The 20,976-nt window shown below is 37.8% G+C and overlaps 1 protein-coding gene across 1 annotated transcript in view; it reads right to left on the reverse strand.

Annotated features, from left to right (window-relative positions):
* Nucleotides 1-321: 321 nt before the first annotated feature.
* Nucleotides 322-20,976, reverse strand: part of nfic (nuclear factor I/C) — a 475,870-nt gene continuing 455,215 nt past the window's right edge. The window contains exon 12 of the mRNA XM_060845893.1: nt 322-8,869. Coding sequence (XP_060701876.1) covers nt 8,852-8,869 — 18 coding nt within the window. The 3' untranslated portion in view covers nt 322-8,851. The remainder of the gene's footprint in view (nt 8,870-20,976) is intronic.

A 20,976-nucleotide genomic window follows, 5' to 3' on the forward strand; every position in this document is an offset into this window, starting at 1 on the left:
TACTCTAGTTAATTTTATCCAAGATTCATGGAACTCTAACTCCTTCAGCTGTCTTTTTGTAAAATCCGCTTTGAGAGCCAATTTTGGTGTCACCTGATCACAACACTCCACTTTTCCTTCTTGTCACTTTTCAACCTGAGTGGTCCAATATTTTTCAAGAGCCTATGAAAATAAGTTAAAGGTTTCACTGGTAGATTATTTCCTTACGTAGTTGCTCAGTAAAGAAACACATCCTCTGCAAAAATAAAGTTCTGAGAAATGCAGAGTGGTCACAATACTTCCCATGATGAAAAGCTTCAAAGAAAACACCAGAGTCAGAACTGTAGCATAGCTTGTTTATTTTTTTTTAACTTTTTTTGCATAGGGAAACATATTCACTTCCAGTAATTGTATGTAGTATGAGCAGCTGCTAACAGTAATGGCTGAATACAATTATAATCAAATGTCAAGCTGAGTTCACACCAGTTTAAAACGAGTGGTGATTTAGTTACGTATATACTGTACATCTGTGTACAAAAGCAGCAGGAAAGATGCTGGTCTTTGTACAAGTGTCCCTTTACATAATTAGCTAAAAATCAAAAGACAAATACAATCAAAATAAATGATTATTTTTAGTTGTTGGAGTAGAACTGTGATCATGAAAGGTTTTATTTTGTCAGAAGTTTGCTTCAAGCAACTAAAGAGCCACAAGTTTGTCCTGGTGTGTAGTGTGTGTATGTCTGTGCAGCAAGCAAGCGGTTAACTACTGTGGTAACTACCGTAATATTCTAAAATATAATGAAAAACCCTCAGAAATAACACGGTCTCAACGTGTTCTCAGAGAAATATTCTCTTCCCAGAATATGTGTGATGTAATACATATGGAATTACAACAGTGATGTTCAAAGGACATTTGTCATAGAGCCTGTGCAACAAAGACTTTAAAAAAATGACAAACTGTGAAAACCAGGTCTTGCAAAGCAAAATTGAATCCAGCAGTCGATTATCAGGCACTGCATTTATTAAAAATGTTTTTGGTACTTTTCTGCTGGCTTGTTAAAATTGTTAGAAACAACTGCAGAGAATAATGCAACTGCTTATCAGATCATTGCCCTCTATACAACTATGATCAGCATCAAAGCTCAGATTTAGAAAAAAAGAGGAAGATGAATTTATTCCTCCTTCTTTGCTGCTGTCATGCTAATCAACAGATTACTCCCTATGGGTTATATGCAGAAAATATGCTGCATTGATGGATCTTTTGCCTATTTTCTGGCTATTTCATTCAGTAAAATTCAGTGCAGATGGATCAAAGCACGCGAAGCATAACCTTGCTTACATGGAGCTGCCTCATTTGGGTTCTGTAGATGGATTAAGGCTTTGAAACATATTTCCTTTGGTTACTGGCTTGCAATAAAATACAATAGTCATAGAGTCATACAGCATGGAAACAGACCCTTTGGTTCAACTAGACCACGCCAACCATGTTCCTAAACTAAACCTGCCCCACCTGTCTGTGTTTGGCCCATATCCCTCCAAACCTGTCCTACAATTATACTTATCCAAATGTCTTTTAAATGTTGTAGCTGCACCTTAGGTTTATGATAGTGCACTGACTGAATTTTTATTTCTTCAAAATGAGCTTCACAATATTGAAATAATCAATATTTGTGTATATGCTTCTGTGCAGAAATAATCTTTTGAACATGCACCTCCACGAGATTGTATTGCAAGAACAAACAGATCTAGAATACTGGAAATACAATATACAATTTAAAGGAATAGTATTAATTATTAAATGTAATCAAAACTTTCTAATTTTTGAAAAGAAATCGCCTGACAAACTTGTGGTACAGAGTAAACAAATGTTACCCAGGAATTCAATGAGTATAAGATGATACGCTGTTTGTACAGGAACCTTGAATCGTGCTGAGCAATTCCTATCATCAGCATTCTTCAATGTTTAACAAAATGATTTTCAAAGAAGGCCTGGGTGTGAAATTATCTTCAGTTCACAATGTTGTGAAAAAGAAGAATTAACCAATTTGCTTTGTATGAAATTTTTAATCATTGAATTCCGAGGACATTTGTTGCATTGCTGGGATATTTAACTGTTTCCATTAGTTTAATGGGATCAATGCTAGATCAATGTTTTTTCTTCCTGGCTGCCAGACTTCCCAACTTTTTTTTAACATTGTTGTACAGGAGCACAACTGAACTACAGTGCTTCTTTCACTACCTAACTCCCCTGGCCTCCTCCTTTGCAGAGCTTAGTGCACACTAACAACAGTTAGTTTTGGGCTTTGGACTCTGAGAACTGAACGTTCCAATTAGAGAGATCCAGAATTTGGGACTGTATTCCTGACATTATGCGTACAGGGTTTGAATCAGTTAAGCACTGGAAAGTATTTGATTTTGTAAAATATAAAAGAATCTAACAATAGTTAATAATCTTAATGTCTAAAAAATGTAGATGGGGTACAGTTAATAAAAGCAGGTTTTAGGAATAACATTATCTTGGTGGAGGTAATCTTAAAAGTTTAAAATGTACAGGGATGAATACTGGGCTCTGCAAAGTCCACATCACACAGAACCCAATTAACATTCACCTACCATGTAATCAAGGCTGAGGCCTTCTCAGTCTGATTGTCAGAGGTGGAAAACTGAATTTCCAAACCAGCCTGAAAAATGCTTTGTGCATTAGCACATCAACAAGAACTTTCACAAACTTTCTTGCAATTCAGAGTTTTGCACAGTCTGACTAAAATGCCTTTACAATGACAGTCAGTCAGGTGTCTCTTTAGCTGTCCTTGAGAACTCATGCGTTTCCTTTTCACTTACTGTCTTTCAAAGAGATTTCCAGAGACCCAGTTACAGATGTTTAGATGAGCTGTGTATGTGAAACAACAATACCAGTATATCTACTGCTTTCTACAAAATGTAATCTGGCTGCTTAATGTGTGTCATTGCGCATTGCTGCAAAGGAGCTGCACAACAGAAAAAAAATGGAAATTGTGATGGAATTTGCATATTCCCTTCAGGCTAACTGAAGCAACTGGCACATTTTGCAGGGGGTTAGATAAAACCTTAGAAAAAATATATCTGTGGTGTAGACCTAAGAATGGTGTTGGCTTTACTAACGCTGTGACTAATGGCAATGTCAATGGCAGCTTGTTCCGTTTCAGTCCCTGCCTCGAGTTATTGCAGAAACGGAAAAGGTGAAAGATGTGGAACAGTGCAAATTTGTCCAGGGTTTGAGAAGGGAAATAAATTTTGTCAGTTCCTGATTGGATGCCTTGACATCTAGTGCATGCTATCTTACAGCACAAGTTTTGCAGACCTTTACTGTGCAGACTGAATGGTGAGTTGAGTTGTTTGGATGCGTACACCCACTTTATCCTTGACAGCATCACATCAGTGAAATCAAAACAGTAGTTGTTAGGGGACACCAATCACCTAGATCAACAGCAGGTTGTTTTAACACCCAGTGTTTGACAAAGCTCAGAATTTATTGGTATCTTCTGGAGGTTAAACTTTAAGAATCTTGGGGTTTCCCTTGATGAAAATTTTAGCTAGAAACTTCATTGAAAAAAATTTATTAATCACAGTGAACAAGACTGTATTTTGGACTTTAATTGAAAATTATATTATTTAGCAGTGCTTTACAGATCCACCAAAAATACATCAGGGGGATAATAAATTCAGTGAATTTCATTGAAAGTAAAAGTAATGTGCTTTTACACATTTCATTCAATTTTTTAAAAATTGCTTTTCCAGCTGACAGGTAAAAAAAACTGAAACTTCAAAACTGGCAGGACTGAAAAATATCAATGTCTGTCATTGTAAATTTTGGAAGTATGACTTGGAGAATGGAGACACATATTTCCTTCTGCTTAAGAGAAAGTGGAAAGAGTTTTATGTGCGTTGAATTAAGTGGCCTGTCAGTCAATTGTAAAATGGAATGTTACAGGAAAAGAAACACTGATGAGGTGACAATAAAAGTTAGAAGGTTCTATTAAATGCAGAAAGGTTTGATGGATCTTGAAAATTCCTCAATTAAAAGGACAAAGATCTCCTCATTGTCTGCACTGCATATAACTGCGGCTGCAAAACTGCACTAGTGACAGTGTTCACCCTACATTTCCCAACAAAAGTTATTAGCCAACTCAGAACCCCTTTAGGAATAATAATAAGTCACATGTTTGACTGTGGCAGCATTCTATCCTGCTTGAGAGTCTGAACGATGGAAGAGAATTCCCTAAAGGAATTCTTATACAAGGATTTCACGGAGCATGCAGTCAGCCATTGCCAAGGGTTGGAATACACATGTAAACAATGTTTTCTGTCCTGCCTTAAAAATAAACTAGCTACCAGCATTGCATTGTCCTTTGCACAAACAATACTGTACATTGCATACAACAATTTGTCGGGCTCCCTAGCCCTACAAAGAGTACACATAATCTGTTCTACTCCCACCAGTTTAGCACTTGAAAGTCTACAGACTTTTTTTCTTTAAAACAGTCAAAGAGACTACAATGACAACACTCCTTCTCAAAATTCCAAGTGTTTCTTACAAGTTTGACATAATTACTCTTCATAAAATAAAGCATTTTTTCCATTTACAATGGCTCTTTTACACCAGAAGCCTATACTTTTAAAGTATAGGAATATGCAAAACCATAAAAATGAGGACATTACTGTATTTAAATACAATAAGGGTAACAGGAGAGTTTAACTCAAATCCAGTTCCCATGGAGGAAGAATACTCTACAAATGGTATATAATGCTGAACATTCTTAATAAGCCAGTGTAATGAAACTTTTTTTGTACTTTTCTCATTACAAAAGTCTTTGCCTTATAAAATAGGGTTGATTAAGTAAAACATACTTAATAAAACTATACAGCATACAAATTACACAGTCTGCAAAGAAGGCAGCTAATGTCCAAGACAAGGATGTGACAAGGATCAAACTTGCTGGCATTCCCCTATTTCTTGTACCCCTTGTGCAGCATCCCAGTTAGCATACCAAGTGTCAATTAAACACAAATTATTAAAGCTCGGAGACATTAGTAGGGTCTTAAAGCAGAGCTATATATGTCTTGGTTATCATTTTATCATTCCACCTTTGTGTAGATGGCAATTTTGTTGAACAATGCTACCATGCCAAATTGACACCCCACAACTATTGCTTTGTGTTATTCATTTGTTGATTCTTTATGTACAACTTTAATTCATGGTTTTTCATATTCGGACTAGAATAGAAGCTTCCCCTTAAAGTTCAGGCCAGTTGACAGTGTAGGCTGTGAAGCACTTAGGGCCTGGCTGAATAGTGCACATATCTATAGAAATGATGTGACCTATTTCCTTTTCGAACCAGATTCTGGTACAAAGGACAAAGAAGTTCTGCATACCAAGAGTTGTAATTGAGTCAACAATTTTTTTTTAAAAAGTAGCGCAAAGGAATCCTATCTTTAGTCAAAATTAGAGATTAATGCACTGTTGAAATCCAAATCTCCCGAAACAACATGCAAGAAAAACATTTACTTGATTGAAAACAGTTTGACAATTTACAACTTATAGAGGCTTGTACCGCACTGGGTCAAAATGTTGGGCCCAGTGGATTTATTACATCAATTGCCTAATCAGCTGCCACTGTACTTTGCGAAATGGAGCCTGTCCAGTTTATTCTAATTAAGGAAATTATAATCTAGCATCCAATGCTTTAGCCACCAGGACACACAGGAAAATAAAACAAGACTAACCTTGTTTTTATAATGTGTTGCCAGTGTGGTGCTTCACAGCTGTACTGTAAATATACATTTCCCCCCTCCCCCATTTTCAGCCTTCCCTAATCATGCATCAAGCATTACTTATAACAGGAGAAGGACCTATTTTTCTTTCTGTATAGAGAGCAGCACCAACTTTGGTCAATTAAAACAAAATTAATATTTAAAAAAAATAGAAAAGTATGATGTTGTAGTTATCAAGTGTGCTAACTCAAAATGATTAAACAAGCTAAATGCTCTATCACGATAGACAAGACTGGTATTGCATATTTTCCAAAGATTCAAAATAAAAGGAGCTGGAAGACGCAAGTAGGGAGAATTAAAAATGAAACACTTTCCATTAAAGTATTAGTGACAAATAACGTCCAAAAGCAATGTTCCTACATGACCGCAAGATGAATATATTCTATACGAAAGTCCACAGAATCACTGGAATACTGATAATTAGTGCTGTTACAATGTCCTATGAAGCAAAAATCATAAACCCTTACATTTTTACCAATGGCAACTTTTTTTTTTAATGACAAGCAACCATACATGCAGCCAAAAGATTGTGCAGTGATACCAAGGATTTTTTTAAACATTTTTTTCTCAAAGGCAAGGCACATAATGTGGTATAAAATTCCGTGCAAATTAGGAAAGGATTTTGTAGGGAAAAGAGTGAAGCCCGCACATAGTTGCCATGCACGTCAGAATTCAGCAATTCAGCTGATCTTTTTTTGCTGGATCACAAAGTTTACTATCAAAGCACCATGCATCACTCAGCACCTTTGATGAAAAATAACATGTCAATATAAATACGTTTAGAGTTTGCCTCACTGTTGCTGTTTACACTCTTGTGAGGTTTGGATGCCAGCATTTAGCTCAGGGAAGGCTGTACCTAACCAAGAAATATAAGCTTACATGGAGAGAAATTTGTTCAGATGCAGGCTACTTTTGTCAAAAGCATTCAGTTGTGAACAAAACTAAATTATGCCAAATATTGCTTTTGATATGTGTCAGTTTAACGAATGATATTATGTGCACAAGTGCTGTCTTTTTAATTTTATGAGAGTGCAGCTGGCTACCCTCTGGTTAAAAAAATAAAATAACAAGTAACATACTGACTAAGGCATTTGTGTTCACCTGTGAAAGGTGGGTGGGGGAGGGGGGGGCGGGTTAGGGTGCACTTTTGTGCCACAGTCGCCTGGCGACAATTTTCCCCTGTTTACAGTCCTGGGGTACAAGGACAAGTTACAAAGAATCACTAAGATACAAATTTGCTTCCTTTCAATTGCACTTGCCTCTTAAATCTTTACAAAAGATTTTTTTTGTCTCTGCTAAACAGGCAGTTAACCTGTTCCTTTAAAAACCACCACTATCTTTATTTCCCCAATTTAAAGTTGACTATTGATTGGACATTACCTTCCCAAGAATCTTTTTGAAACCAAGTTAGACCTTGTTCAATTCTGCTGCTGTTCTTTTGTAAAATAAGCTACTGGCAGAAAGGTGTAATTACCTGGGGTGGGGTTGGTGGGGGGGAGGGTCTAAACACATTGTGTTTAACTTTACAATTAAAAAATACACAAAAATATTGATCTTGAAACAATTTTCTACCCTGCTCCCAAAATGTATTCCACTAAGCTAAAGATACTCTGAGTTTGCAGCTAGTTGTATGTTTAATTGTGAAAATAAATGCAACCTGTAGCAGGAGGGAAAGGTAAAGTATGTATGGTAGCGTGAGGCCTTGCACTTGCATTGCGTATGAAGAACTTCCCCACACTCAATCTGCAGCCACCCTTTGCCTCCCAACATTATCACCAAAAGCTAGGTATGTATTTTCTGGTCTATGTCATGCACTAGTGAAGAAGCGATAATAACTAAAACCAATAAATCTACTGCTCTGGTAGATGAGCATCTTCATCTGTGCTATTAGCTACATGCAAAAACTAAGTAGGGTGGGAAAATTGTAATTGAGAAATAGTAAGCGATGTTACTGAATGGTTTGCTTTATGGTATGCTGTGGTTAAATAATTCTGAAAATGTGTTTAAAGTTTTAGGCAAATTAAATCATTCACTGACCAACCTGTGGTGCAGGATGTTTCTAACACCGAATATATTTAGTATCTTCTTTAGTTTACAAGCAATGGAAGAGAACTTGCTTCATGATGTTCCCAGTAACTGACAGGTTGAGACGAGGGAAATATCACCCTGGTTAGTTTGAACTGCAATGTTGGTACCAAGGAACTGTCTAATTTTAAATATGCCAGTCCGAACAGTTGTTTGATTTTTTAACCAATGCATTAAACACATTTATTTGTGTAGTAGAAAAATATTCTTTCTTATGTTTAGCTTGCCCAAATGTCTGAAACAGAAACAAGGAATATAACTTGACGTCAAGCTAATGAATTAGCCATATTGAAGTGATGGTCTCCAATGTGTAGGCTTCATTAGTGCATGTTTTTATGATGTTTAGAACTTTGCAATGAAGTTAGTAAACAAAAACTGTGCACATTGTTACAATCAAGAATGATTTCAATAAATGTGAAGAATTGTCCTAAACTGTGATAACTTTTAATTGACCTCAGGTATTCCAATGCACAGCTATACTCATTCTGTGCATTTCAGCACTTGAAGACTAAGTTTGGATGGCTTCTAAATGATTATGCACAATACTGCGCATCCATCCTTCATGTAAGTAATGCTTCCTTTACTCTTTAAAAAGGAGAAATCAAAAGAAAACCATAATGTAACTTTAAATTATGTTCGACTAATGAAGATGAATTTTCCCACCCTTTCAAAAGCAGATTTAGTAAACTTTGTTCTGAAATTTTTTTTAAGAAGTATAAAGGCTTATTTGCATAAAACAGATGGGGAAACCTCAGGCTAAGCTTCAGCCAATGGAAGAAGTGAATTGCACCCATCTTCGGAACATGTTGGTAAGATGATAGTGTTTCTGACTTTTCATTTTCTTTTAAAGGCGAGTCGATAAATAGTCTTCTCCCTTGTTTCTCTCTGTTTTAAACTTGAAACCAAAGTTGACGCTCGACCATGTTTCTTGAAACATGATTAAATAGCTTCTGTAATACTTGAAAGGGAACTTCAACTATCCCAGATACCAGGACTGTGAAAAGAATAAAAATATAAACATTAGGAACATCAATGGCTGCTAAATAAAACTTAAAATACCAAAATAGGTCATAAAGCACACACCAACCATGAGAACGGAAAAAAAATTTAACAGTCAGGTCCTCAGTAAATAATCACTATACCAATTTAATAACAGCTTGTAAGCAGCCTTCTCCAGCCAAAATATTCCCAAAATTAGGCTGTGGACCTTATCTTAATAATTATGGCAAACTGTGGGTGCCTGGCATGGTTTGCAATTCTCCAGATGCATTGCTGACAGAGGCCCCAAAATCGATTGTTTATCAGTGTGGGAGCAGGGAGGAGAATGGCGGCTGCAGTAACAGATCAGCAGGGGTCCACAAGCATACTCTGTCCGGGTCCATATGAAGGTAAGTTTACAAACACTCCCTACTGCACAGAATATCTGCATCAATATTTAGTATATAATACAGTCAGAAGCAGTGAGAACAATGGACAAACTGTAGGTTAAGCCATCCTGCTGGCTTTAACTCTTTGCACAACTCTAGCCCTTCAAGGGATCCTCTGTCCACCTATACCCTCTCAATGAATTAAGAGAAACAGATACACTCCCGGTCCTAAGGACATAGATGATATCTCTTAGTTTCAGAGAAGGAAAATTAGCACGTAACAATGTTAAACTTGAACCAAGATTACTTGCTAGGTTCAGCATAATACCACAAATTTGCTGTTTGTCTTTATTACTGCATTATTAAAAATTCTCTGTGAATAAATGTGTTTAATGACCCAACTTATAGTTTAAACCATAGCATTTCAAATAAGGATGAGTGAAATATCTAGTGAGCAATTAAATTCCAAGGGTTTCTGTTAGTCATCTGATTCCTTGGCACATCACAAATGCAATTATTCAGATATCCCAAACAGAAAAACCCAAGGAATTGTGGATGCTGGAAATCAGGAAGAAAATCAGAAATTGCTGGAAAAAATGAGCACATCTGGCAGCATCTGTGAAAAAAAAAGCAGAGTTAACATTCCAGATCCAGTTCTGAAGAAGGGTCACTGGACCTGAAACATTACCTCTGCTTTCTCTGCACAAATGCTGTCCATACCTGCTGAGTTTTCCCAACAATTTCTGTTTTGTTATTCAGATATCTGCTGTGTGAAGGCACATCTGCTTAATAGGTAGTGAGGCTTTGCTGATAGAAATAGTCTATGCATAAGAAAAATGAGGTAAAGATCGAAAAACATCACAAGCTTTACATACTTAGGGGAAACTGACTAACCTAACTCACCATTTGGGAGCTTTGAGATCTGAAATCATGTCGCTTTCGGTGGAAGTCAACCACTCATCAACTGGTACAACTATATCGCATTACACCTTGAGTCTCTCTCTTCAGTCTAATCATTTGGCAGGAACAGTATTTTTTCTCCTTTACTGTCATATTCATTTTTATATAAATATTAAAATAATTTGTATAATATAACCCTGGGAATTACTGTCAGTGATGATATTGTGCAGATGTTTGAAATGAAAGAAATAATTTGCATTTATAAGTTCATATCAAATTCCTCTTTCTGTTGTTTTACTGCATGCACTTTTGGGTCAATGCCATAGAAAGAGTGAAATGGAATATGCTATAAGTGCATTGCATTGTAAAATCACTAACAAATGTTTGCAGTAAATAAAAGCAGATTACTCAAGATGCTGGAGATCTGGAATAAAAACAAAATTGCTGAAGAAACTCAGCAGGTCTGGCAGCGTCTGCTTTGAGAGAAACAGTTGATGCTTCAGAACAATTTGTATTTTATGGTTTGTATGTGAAATTCATTCTGAAATACCAGCTTCCAACTGACAAGTTCCTTTGTGTAATGCTTAGTTGGCCTGTAGTAAGTGTTGGTTTTATTGAAAAAAGAAGCGAGTGAGAAGACTTTTACAATTTATTTTAAAATATGAAATATGCTGATTTTTTTTCACTGCAGAAGCTGAATGTACTGTGAATGGAATAAACAATGTAAACATTGTATGAGCCACTCTCTAACAGTTGTATTTTTGCCTGTCCACTTCATCTTTCAACAGCTGCATGTTTGATTTCCAGGGAAATATTTTTCTTTGAATTTATGGATAGCTTCAAACTAATGATCTGAGCTTGTACAGTTCTCTGCATCACTGTTTATCTCCTTTTCAGAGTAAACCTAATGCATTTCAACACACTTGACAGATGGCAGTGCCATCTGTCTGCCAATTGAGCAGCTTTGTTTCACTGCTGTAAGCAGGCAGCTGCACAGCAAGCAGTGCCAATTCCTGAATGTTTATTGTAGTGTGTCTAAACTCGGCAGCCCAAGGCCATTGGGAGGGAACACCATTAGCAGAGTGCTGTCATCTAAGTGGCACACAGCATTCAACTACACAGAAGGCAATTAACATAGGTAAATCTGGAGATTACTTAACACGGATACAATAACCTTTGATCTCTGAGTCTTCTGCATATATTATGGGCCAAGACAGAAAGCCTACAGCTCAAAGTTCATACCCTTGTTAAAATTAGCAATATACAAGATATTGTTTCCATCGATACATCTATTCCTTACCATTTATGTTCTTTATGTTACAGCAGTGACTCTAATTCAGATTGCTTCTATGGCTGCAAAGTGCTCTTTCAGGCTGGCAGAGATTGAAATGCTTACCCTCTTTACCTGAGAAATGCAACTAGAGTTTGTCATGCACTCAGTCACGTGACCACAATGCCTGTCATTTGAAGGCCTGAAGAACGTACAAAGAACTTACACTGGAATAGTACAGGTGACATGGGGGTGCCTGTGTTGGACTCGGACAGACAAGGTCAGATGTCACATGACACTAGGTTATAGTCCAAGAGGTTTATTTGAAATCACAAACTTTCGGAGCACAATCATCAAAGGAATTGATGATTTCAAATATAACTTGATGTCATGTTGACTTCTGACCTTGGAATAGTACAGGACTGAGAGATTTGAGTTATGTGAAAGGACTGGAGAAACTGGCACTGTGCTGGGAGCAGAGAAAATTAAGGTGAGATGTGACAGTGGTTTTCAAAATCATAGGAAGTCTTAAATTTTGAGTAAGGAGAAAGTTTGGTTACAAGAAGACATATATTTAAGATAATTGGCAAAAAAAAGACAGTGATGACATCAGCAAGAAAAAGATTTATGTGATGCATTGTTCAGAGCTGAAATGCACTGCTTGAAATGGTAATGGATGCAGAACTTTCAGAAGGGTGTTGGATAAAATACTTTAGAGAGGAAATATTTTCAGAGCTTTGGAAAAGAGCTGCCAGATCATATTAAAGACATAATCCCGCCAGACTAGTATTCAACCAGTTAGGATGGGCGAATCACTATGCGGGTAGCGCAAAAGGTAAATCCTGGGCTTCTGGTGGGGGAATCCTTCATTCAGAGACACAAGATCTGATATTGGGAAATGGGTTGGGTGCTGTGACTCACCCCACTGTTGCTGCTCTGCCCACTGTCCCACCGTCCCACTCTGTGACCTCCAACCCAATATCACCCACCTGAGGCTTGGAACCCCTCAGGTGAGTATAATATTGGCAGCTCCAAAGCTCGCCCACTGGCATTACTGAGCAAAGCATCATCTCCAATAACTTCACGACACTCCCATCCTCCCCACCATGGTTGCTGTTTGATTTCTGGCTTTATTATGGAATAGGTGGTTGACTCTTGAATGTCGTGTGGAAAATTCCTTGATGAGAGAGGGGTGGTAGGTTTGGATGAAGTTGGGAGGTCTTCAGAAGTTGGCATTGGGCATAAAGATGTACAGCATGGAAACAGACCCTTCGTCCAATTCGTCCATGCCGACCAGATATCCCAACCCACTCTAGTCCCACCTGCCAGCACACCGCCCATATCCCTCCAAACCCTTCCTATTCATATACCCATCCAGATGCCATTTACATGATGCAATTGTACTAGCCTCCACTACTTCCTCTGGCAGCTCATTCTATACACATACCACCCTGTGCATGAAAAAATTGCCCCTTAGGAGTCTTTTATATCTTTTCCCTCTCACCCTAAACCTATGCCCTATAGTTCTAGACTTGCCTACCCCAGGGAAAAGACCTTGTCTATTTATCCTATCCATGCCCCTCATGATTTTAGCCTTGCAAACCTTTTCTGAACCCTTTCAAGTTTCACAACATCCTTCCGATAGGAAGGAGACAAGAATAGTACGCAATGTTCCAAAAGTGGTCTAACCAATGTACACTACAGCCGCAACACGGCCTGCCAACTCCTATACTCAATATTCTGAACAATAAAGGAAAGCATGCAAAATGCCTTCTTCACTATCCAATCTACCTGTGACTCTACTTTCAATGAGCAATGAATCTGCTCTCCAAGGTCTCTTTGTTCAACAAAACTTGCTCACTTACGATTATAAATCCTGCTAAATTTGCTTTCCCAAAATGCAGCACTTCGCATTTATCTAAATTAAACTCCATCTGCCATGCCTCAACCCACTGGCCCATCTGATCAAGATCCCGTTGTAATCTGAGGGTTTGGATAATGATGTTACTTTCTCTCTGTTATAAGATGTTATTGCTGACCTTTCTTTGTATAGACATCGGCCAGGATCTGTGATCAGATTCTATTGCTGCAGGAGTGTTTTTAACCTGTTTTTTGCTTCTGGCCTTGCATTCAGTGCAGAATTGTTTTCATGAAAATCTTACTAAATGGTGACTATCAATAAATCTCCATGTTACCAAGGAGGCCAATATAATTTGCAATCATGGGTTCAGTTTGCCAACACTGTGTTTCTTGGACATTTAAAGTACAAAAGCATTTTGAAATAAAGTCTGCCTGTCTTTGGACTGTAGAATCCCTGTCTGAGTTAGGTTTTGTCAGCAAGTGAATTTGGCTCTGATTAGTTAATGTAATTGGACCAGAAAAATAATATACAGAATGTAAATCACAGGGAAACACTGTAATCACAATGCAGTAATCATCCTCATTCAAGTCACTGCCAGCCAATTATTTCTCCTACAGAATTTCCAAAGATTTTTTTAAATAGCATACACTGTTGTGGAAACGTGCTTGATGTGAATCATTGAATGTTATCATTTATTTTGACTGATTTGAACAAACACATTTGGCAGTCAAAAATAAACGCATCTCATGATTCTCTGCAAGAAATTTAACTCTATGTTTGCTCGATTCACTCAATCAATTCATGAAGAAGCTGCCAAAAGAAACACAAGGTCAGTATGGGAAGGTTCAGCCTCTCATTCTTCCTATTACTCAGCAAAATTCAGAAGGTCGTTGGAGAAAATTCTGGTCACAAACCATTGTCTTATAAATTTGTAGAACATATCCTCATAACGATCATTCTGTGACATAATGTCACAGTTTTGAAACACAGTAATTTATTTTAAATGTCTAGATTAGAATGGTGCTGGAAAAGTACAGCCAGTCAGGCAGCATCTGAGGAACAGGAAAATCGATGTTTCGGGCAAAAGTCCTTCATCAGGACTCCTGAAACGTCGATTTTCCTGCTCCTTAGATGCTGCCTGGCCTGCTGTGCTTTTCCAGCACCACTCTAAACTAGACTCTGATTTCCAGCATCTGCAGTCCTCACTTTTGTCTAATTTATTTTAAATGGTCATCTAGGATGCTGGGATCTTGGAGAAACGTATTTGACTTGGATTGGTCTCAAATGTCACATCTACACCTCGACATAACTTCTCCTAAAGGCTAAACTTTCCAATTGCCAAACTGGTGTCAAAATGAGATAGAAAAGACAATATTTTGAAAAAAAAAACACCAGATGGCATGGTGGATCAGTGGTTAGCTCTGCTGCCTCACAGTGCCAGGAACCCAGGTTCAATTCCAACCTTGGGTGACTGTGTGGAGTTTGCATGTTCTCCCCGTATCTGCATGGGTTTTTCTGCCGTGCCTCTGTGTTCTCCCAAGGCCTAAAGATGTGTATGCTAGGTATATGGTAAATTGCTCATAGTGTCCAGGGATGTATGGGCCCTGTGGTTTAGCCATGTGCAACAGTAGTAGATTTGCCAACTTTAAGGGCATTTATATGGTCGTTGGATAGGCATATGGATGAGAATGGAATAGTGTAGGTTAGGTGGACTTCAGATTGGTTCCACAGGTCGGTGCAACATCGAGGACCAAATGGCCTGTACTGCGCTATAATGTTCTATGTTCTAAATGCAGAGTTATGGGGATTGTTCTGGTCGGATGTTCTGATGGGCCAAAAAGCTTTTATCTGCAATATAGGGACTTTATGTTTTCATAGTGCCTTATAGGGCATCCCAAAGAGCATTGCAACCAGCTAAATAATTGCTAAGTGCAGTCACTGCTGTAGATTACAGAGTTAAAAATCACACAATACCAGGTTATAGTCCAACAGGTTTATTTGGAAGCACTAGCTTTTGGGGTGCTGCTCCTTCATCAGGTGGTTGACAACCACCTGATGAAGAAGCGGCGCTCCAAAAGTTAGTGCTTTCAATTAAACCTGTTGGACTATAACCTGGTGTTGTGTGATTTTTAATTTTGTACCCCCCCAGTCCAACACTGGCACCTCCAAATCATGTAGATTACAGAGATCAAGTTCCCATAAAATGCAAGAAAGTAAATGTCACAATCAGGGAATGATTTAGCTTAAAGGAGGCCATTCAATCAAACATGCTGCCTTTTGGCAATGCTTTATGATTAATCTCACATCCTGCTCTTTACCTGGAGGCCTGTAAATGACTTTTCTTCAAATAATTAGCTAGTTCACATCTAAATACTCCTAATGAATTTGCTTCCTTCACTCTTTATGCTGTATATCCAAGCAGTTTGGCTCAGATCTCACCTGCCTGCATTAAAAAAAAGTTTCTTCAAGTTACCACTGACCCTTTCACTATTGGACATTGTTTCTTTTTATCTTATCAAAAGCATTCATGATTTTGAACAGCTCCATCAAATCTCCTCTTAAAGTTCTCTATTTCAAATGTCAGCATGGATTCATTGGAGGCAAATCATGCTTGGCTCACCTGATTAAGTTGCTTGATTTAGCAACAGAGGGAGCTGATTAGCCAATGTGGTTGATGATTTATATTTGGAATTTTAAAAGGCATTTGCCAAAATACCACAGAGTGAAAAGGTTGGCACCATTTAGCTTCATGGGATTGAAGTATGGATTCAACATCAGCTGAGGGGCAGAAAGAAAGAGTGAATTATGGCTTTTCAGACTACATAGAGGGATACAATGAGTTTCTTGGAGATTGGTACTAGGATTGTAGTGAGGTCAACCAGCTGGACAGGAGTGTCAAACATCCTGTTCATTTTGAGAACTGGCTCAGAGGGAGCTGGATCAGTGTCAAGGACTCTTCACATGTAAGTAAGTGATGACTTGGTGATGGGATATTGGCCTCTGTGGAGTTATTTCAAAGACTACTGCTCTTCGTTAAATATGTGACTAATAATTGCATATATGGAACATAATTTCAAAAGGATTCAAATGATACAAAACATTGAGATGTAATAGACAAAGAGGAGGACAATAACAAACTTCAGGAGAATAAATGCAAAAAAGCAGATGTCAGATAATACATAAAAGTCCGTAATGTTACATTTTGGAATGAAGTGTGAGAACAGACAATATGAAGTAAATTGTACAATTTTCAAGGGTGTGCAGAAACATAAAGGTCTGGGATTAGATGTAATCATGACAAGACTGAACAGCAATCTAGGTTTGTTCAGTATATAATTTTAGCTGTATGACACTGTAATCTTTGCTATAAATTCTGTGTTATGTGATCCTGCTCCATAGCTACCCGATGAAGGAGCAGTGTTCCGAAAGCTAGTGCCTCCAAATAAACCTCATGGACTATTACCTGGTGTGTGTGATTTTTAACATTATATGAACACAAATGTTTGAAAGTGGGTTGACAAGTTAAGAAGACTGCTATATTTAAAAAAAATCCTCAGCTTTATTCATACAGGAATAGAATACAAAAGGAAATTATGCTAAATCTGTACAATGCAGTGGGTAGGCATCAAATAGTATATCATGTTAAAAGTTGAGCACAGCTTCTTAAATATCTCCACATAAGTGAAGTCCCTTGCCCATAAAACCATTGGACTCTCTTCAAAAACTTGACATCTTTCCTAAAATGTGATGTTCAAAATTGAAAATCCTTCACGTAGGATCAAAGCACCATTTATAGAAGTTTGGCATAACCTCCTGGCTTTTGTAATCTATCCTCTATCAATAAAATCAGGATCCCATTTATTGTTTTATGAACAGGCTTTTAAACCTCCACTATCTAGTCGCACAATCAAAATGACAAATCTGTTGCCATTCTTCTTTTCTGAGTTTTGGTTATCAATTCTGTTCAATTCGTCTTCCAGTGCTTTGTGAGTAAACAAGGATTGCAACTGAGAGAGATCAAGAAAATTGACATCAGATTGGAGGGAAAATAGATGTGATTACTGATAGATGATGCAATCAGGATTGATAGAGCCAAGTAGGGCTTCAGAGGAGGAGGAGGAGGAGATAAATCAGAGGGAGATGATGTCAAAGGTGAAGGGAAAGCAGGATTGAAGTCTGAATAAACTGAGTTAACGGTGAGTGGAATTGACTGGCAACAATGTATAAAATACCAAACTACAAAATGAAATGCTTTGTATAATGTACATCAGCTCATATCTTCTACACCATTATCTGACGACAATATCAATAAATTGTCCCACTCTTCCTAAAAATGTCTCTAAGGTCAATTTTAACCTGTCTTTGTGGAAACCAGTCAGGTGGGAATTTAGAATGAACCAAGCACTTACCCATCAGTAACCCACTATTTCCAATTCTATTTAGCTGGTGGCAAGGCTGGTGGCAAAAACAGAGTGCTTCTATACTATGTACTTTAAGACCAGTTGGTGCCATTGAGACCTGGCTGCAGGTTGAACTGAAAGCCTGAGTTGGTAAGGTATCAGGAAATGACAGGAGGAGGAGAAGATAAAGTTGGAAAAAGTCCAAAGATGTTTTTCCTCAGTATTTCTCAAAAAAGATTGTGTTCTGCAGCATTGTTAGAGACCTCAAATGACTGAAGAAACTAGAAATCTTAAAAATGTTGAAGCTTTGGCAGCGAAAGGGTGAATAATAGAGGACTCCACCAGTTAGCCTTCTTTGCAGGAGACTCTGTGACTCTATATAGCACTTTCCCTGAAGATTTCTCTCACATACATGTTTTACTTAAGCCACCTCCCACTTAAATTAAATTTAGAGCAGCTTTATTATGGATTTTTACAGATCAATTATGGTCAACCACAAGCCTGTAGCTTCTCCTGACTTTTAATTTTCTAGTTTTTGCTACATTATACTCCTCCTGAGAAGCACAAACACATTTTGAAGCTCTGGTAAAATAAATCTGTTTCTATTCAGAAACTTAGCCACCATGATCAGAACCAGAGTTGGTGAATCTGAGAGCTCTTGCACATTTCCTGTCTACCTGAGACAACAGACATAAAATGGAAAAGAACATTTAAATTCAGGTTAAACCATAGTTTGATTTTTAAAAAGGGTTTTGGATGGGAGCTGTGTTGGCTGTAAATTATACTGCTTCATCACAGAGGAAGTGGAACATGAGGAATGGAATGCTAGATTAAGGACTATAGATGTGGCAAGATAGTTCTTGGCTCAAGTTAAATATTAACCTCTGCTTCCCGCCCCACTGAATGAGGAGGATTGAGCAACCTCAAAATGGTAAGGCCGCAGTTGATTGCCAAAAAAGTTATGTGGCCTGAAACAAAATGTGGCTCCAAAAGGAAACTTTAAAAGCTAACAAATATTTGGGAACAGGAGAATGCTTGAGGTGTCAGAGTTAAGTTATCAGAAGTCAAAAGTTTTCATAAGAAATGGAACTATATGCTTAGTGATAAAAACAACAGAAACAAAATGAAAGAACAGGACACAAAAGATGTTTGTCTTTTGATGACGACAAGCGTGAAAATGGAATTTACAGAATAAATGTTGGCTGGAAACTAGTAACTCCAGTTAGAAAGTACATGAAAAAATAAGTGATTTCCCCTTACAATATCCAAGAATATTATTTAATAAATACATTTTTGTAAAAGAGCATATGAGTGCTCTATGCTACCTCGGAGGAGGGATACTACAACTATTTCTCTGAGTGTTATGTTTTTCAACTAAGAACTAATGAAATGTATCCAATACACTTCAAGAACATCAGAACTCCTTTGTGGTAAGTCTGTGGGTGACATCAGGGAGATTAGGTGGTTGCAAGATACATTAAAGAAAAAAATTTAATCCCCTTCTACCAATCAGTATGTGGACGTACCTACGAGGGAAGGAGCAAAACTTGATGTACTTTTGGAAAATAAGGCAGGGCAGGTGATTGAGGTGTCAGTGGGGGATCACTTTGGGGCCAGCAATCATACTTCTATTAGTTTTAAAATAGTGATGGAAAAGGATAGACCAGATCTAAAAGTTGAAATTCTAAGCTGGAGGAAGACCAATTTTGATGGTATTATGCAAGAACTTTCAAAAGATAATTGGGGGCAGATGTTCTGAAGGCTGGAAAATGGGAAGCCTTCAGAAATGAGATAACAAGAGTCCAGAGACAGTGTTTTCCTGGTAGAGTGAAAGGAAAGGTTGGTAGGTGTAGGGAAAGCTGGTATGCTTTCCCCTATTGGTCAGAGCATTGAGTATAGGAGTTGGGAGTTCATGTTGCGGCTGTACAGGACGTTGGTTTGGCCATTTTTGGAATATTGCGTGCAATGTTGGTCACCTTTCTATCGGAAGGATGTTGTGAAACTTGAAAGGGTTCAGAAAAGATTTACAACGATGCTGCTGGGTTGGAGGATTTCAGCTATATGGAGAGACTGAAAAGGCTTGGACTGTTTTCCCCAGAGCGTCGGATGCTGAAGGGTGATCATATAGAGGTTTATAAAATCATGAGGGGCATGGATAAGATAAATAGACAAAATCTCTTCCCTGGAGTGGGACGTCCAGAACTAGAGGCATAGGTTTAGGATGAGAGTGGAAAGATATAAAAGAGACCTAAGGAGTAATTTCTTCACACAGAGGGTGGTGCATGTATGGAATAAGCTGCCAAAGGAAATGGTGGAGGCTGGTACAATCACAGCATTTAAAAGGCATCTGGATGGGTATATGAATAGGTAGGGTTTAGAGGGATATCGGCTAAGTGATGGCAAATGGGACTAGTTAAGTAGAGATTTCTGGTCAGCATTGATGAGTTGGACTGAAGGTTCTGTTTCCGTGCTGTACATCTCTATGACTCTAAAGAACTGGTCCAACTCTGTCAACAATACCTATTGATATCAAAATGCATCAGTGAATTTTTGCTGAATTTAGTGCTGTTGAAAGTCGAATGATTAGTCATACCTATAAAATACACAAGGTGGCAGTGTTTTACATTTGCAAAATAAGTAACTATAAACATAATTAAAGAGTGTTAATTCAAAACATTAAAGTGACATTTCAGACATTGGACCAATCAGAACAATTTGGAAAGCAAGCACTTTCTCCTAATGGAGTGTGCTGTTGAAATGATCTTATATTTTATAGAAGAATAAACCTAGCTGTCTACATAATTGCTTCAGACGCTTTTATACAATTATACTCCAGTAAGGCAAAGTATTTTGATTCTATAAATGCTGCATTTCACCATAGATTGAGACTATCCTCCTGAGAAATGCTGAGCATCACAAAAAAAGGACTGTTATTCTTCAACTGACACTGCTGATAATCTCAATGACAGAAAGTCATCACAGCTTCTTCAAATAAGGGCACTTAGGGTTTTTTTTTCACCTATGATGGATTATTAGATTGTTCCTGGCTGTTAACTTTAGCAGGGAATCTCAAGCCAACTAATACCCTATCTTACGCATATTTTATTCTTTAGTAAAATAGGATTATTTAGAACAACTGTTTGTCAGTCTTTAATGCTTTAGATCAATGCTAGAAGACTAAATAAGCAACAGATCAATCAACTATTCCATATCTCACACCCAGGCAGTGGTCATGCACTGCTAAATTCCAAGCAGTTTGCAATTGTGCTTTCCACTGCTTTTCGATTTTGTCTGATCACAGAG

The sequence above is a fragment of the Hemiscyllium ocellatum genome, chromosome 28 (genome assembly GCF_020745735.1).
Source record: "Hemiscyllium ocellatum isolate sHemOce1 chromosome 28, sHemOce1.pat.X.cur, whole genome shotgun sequence".
Classification (NCBI taxonomy): domain Eukaryota; kingdom Metazoa; phylum Chordata; class Chondrichthyes; order Orectolobiformes; family Hemiscylliidae; genus Hemiscyllium; species Hemiscyllium ocellatum.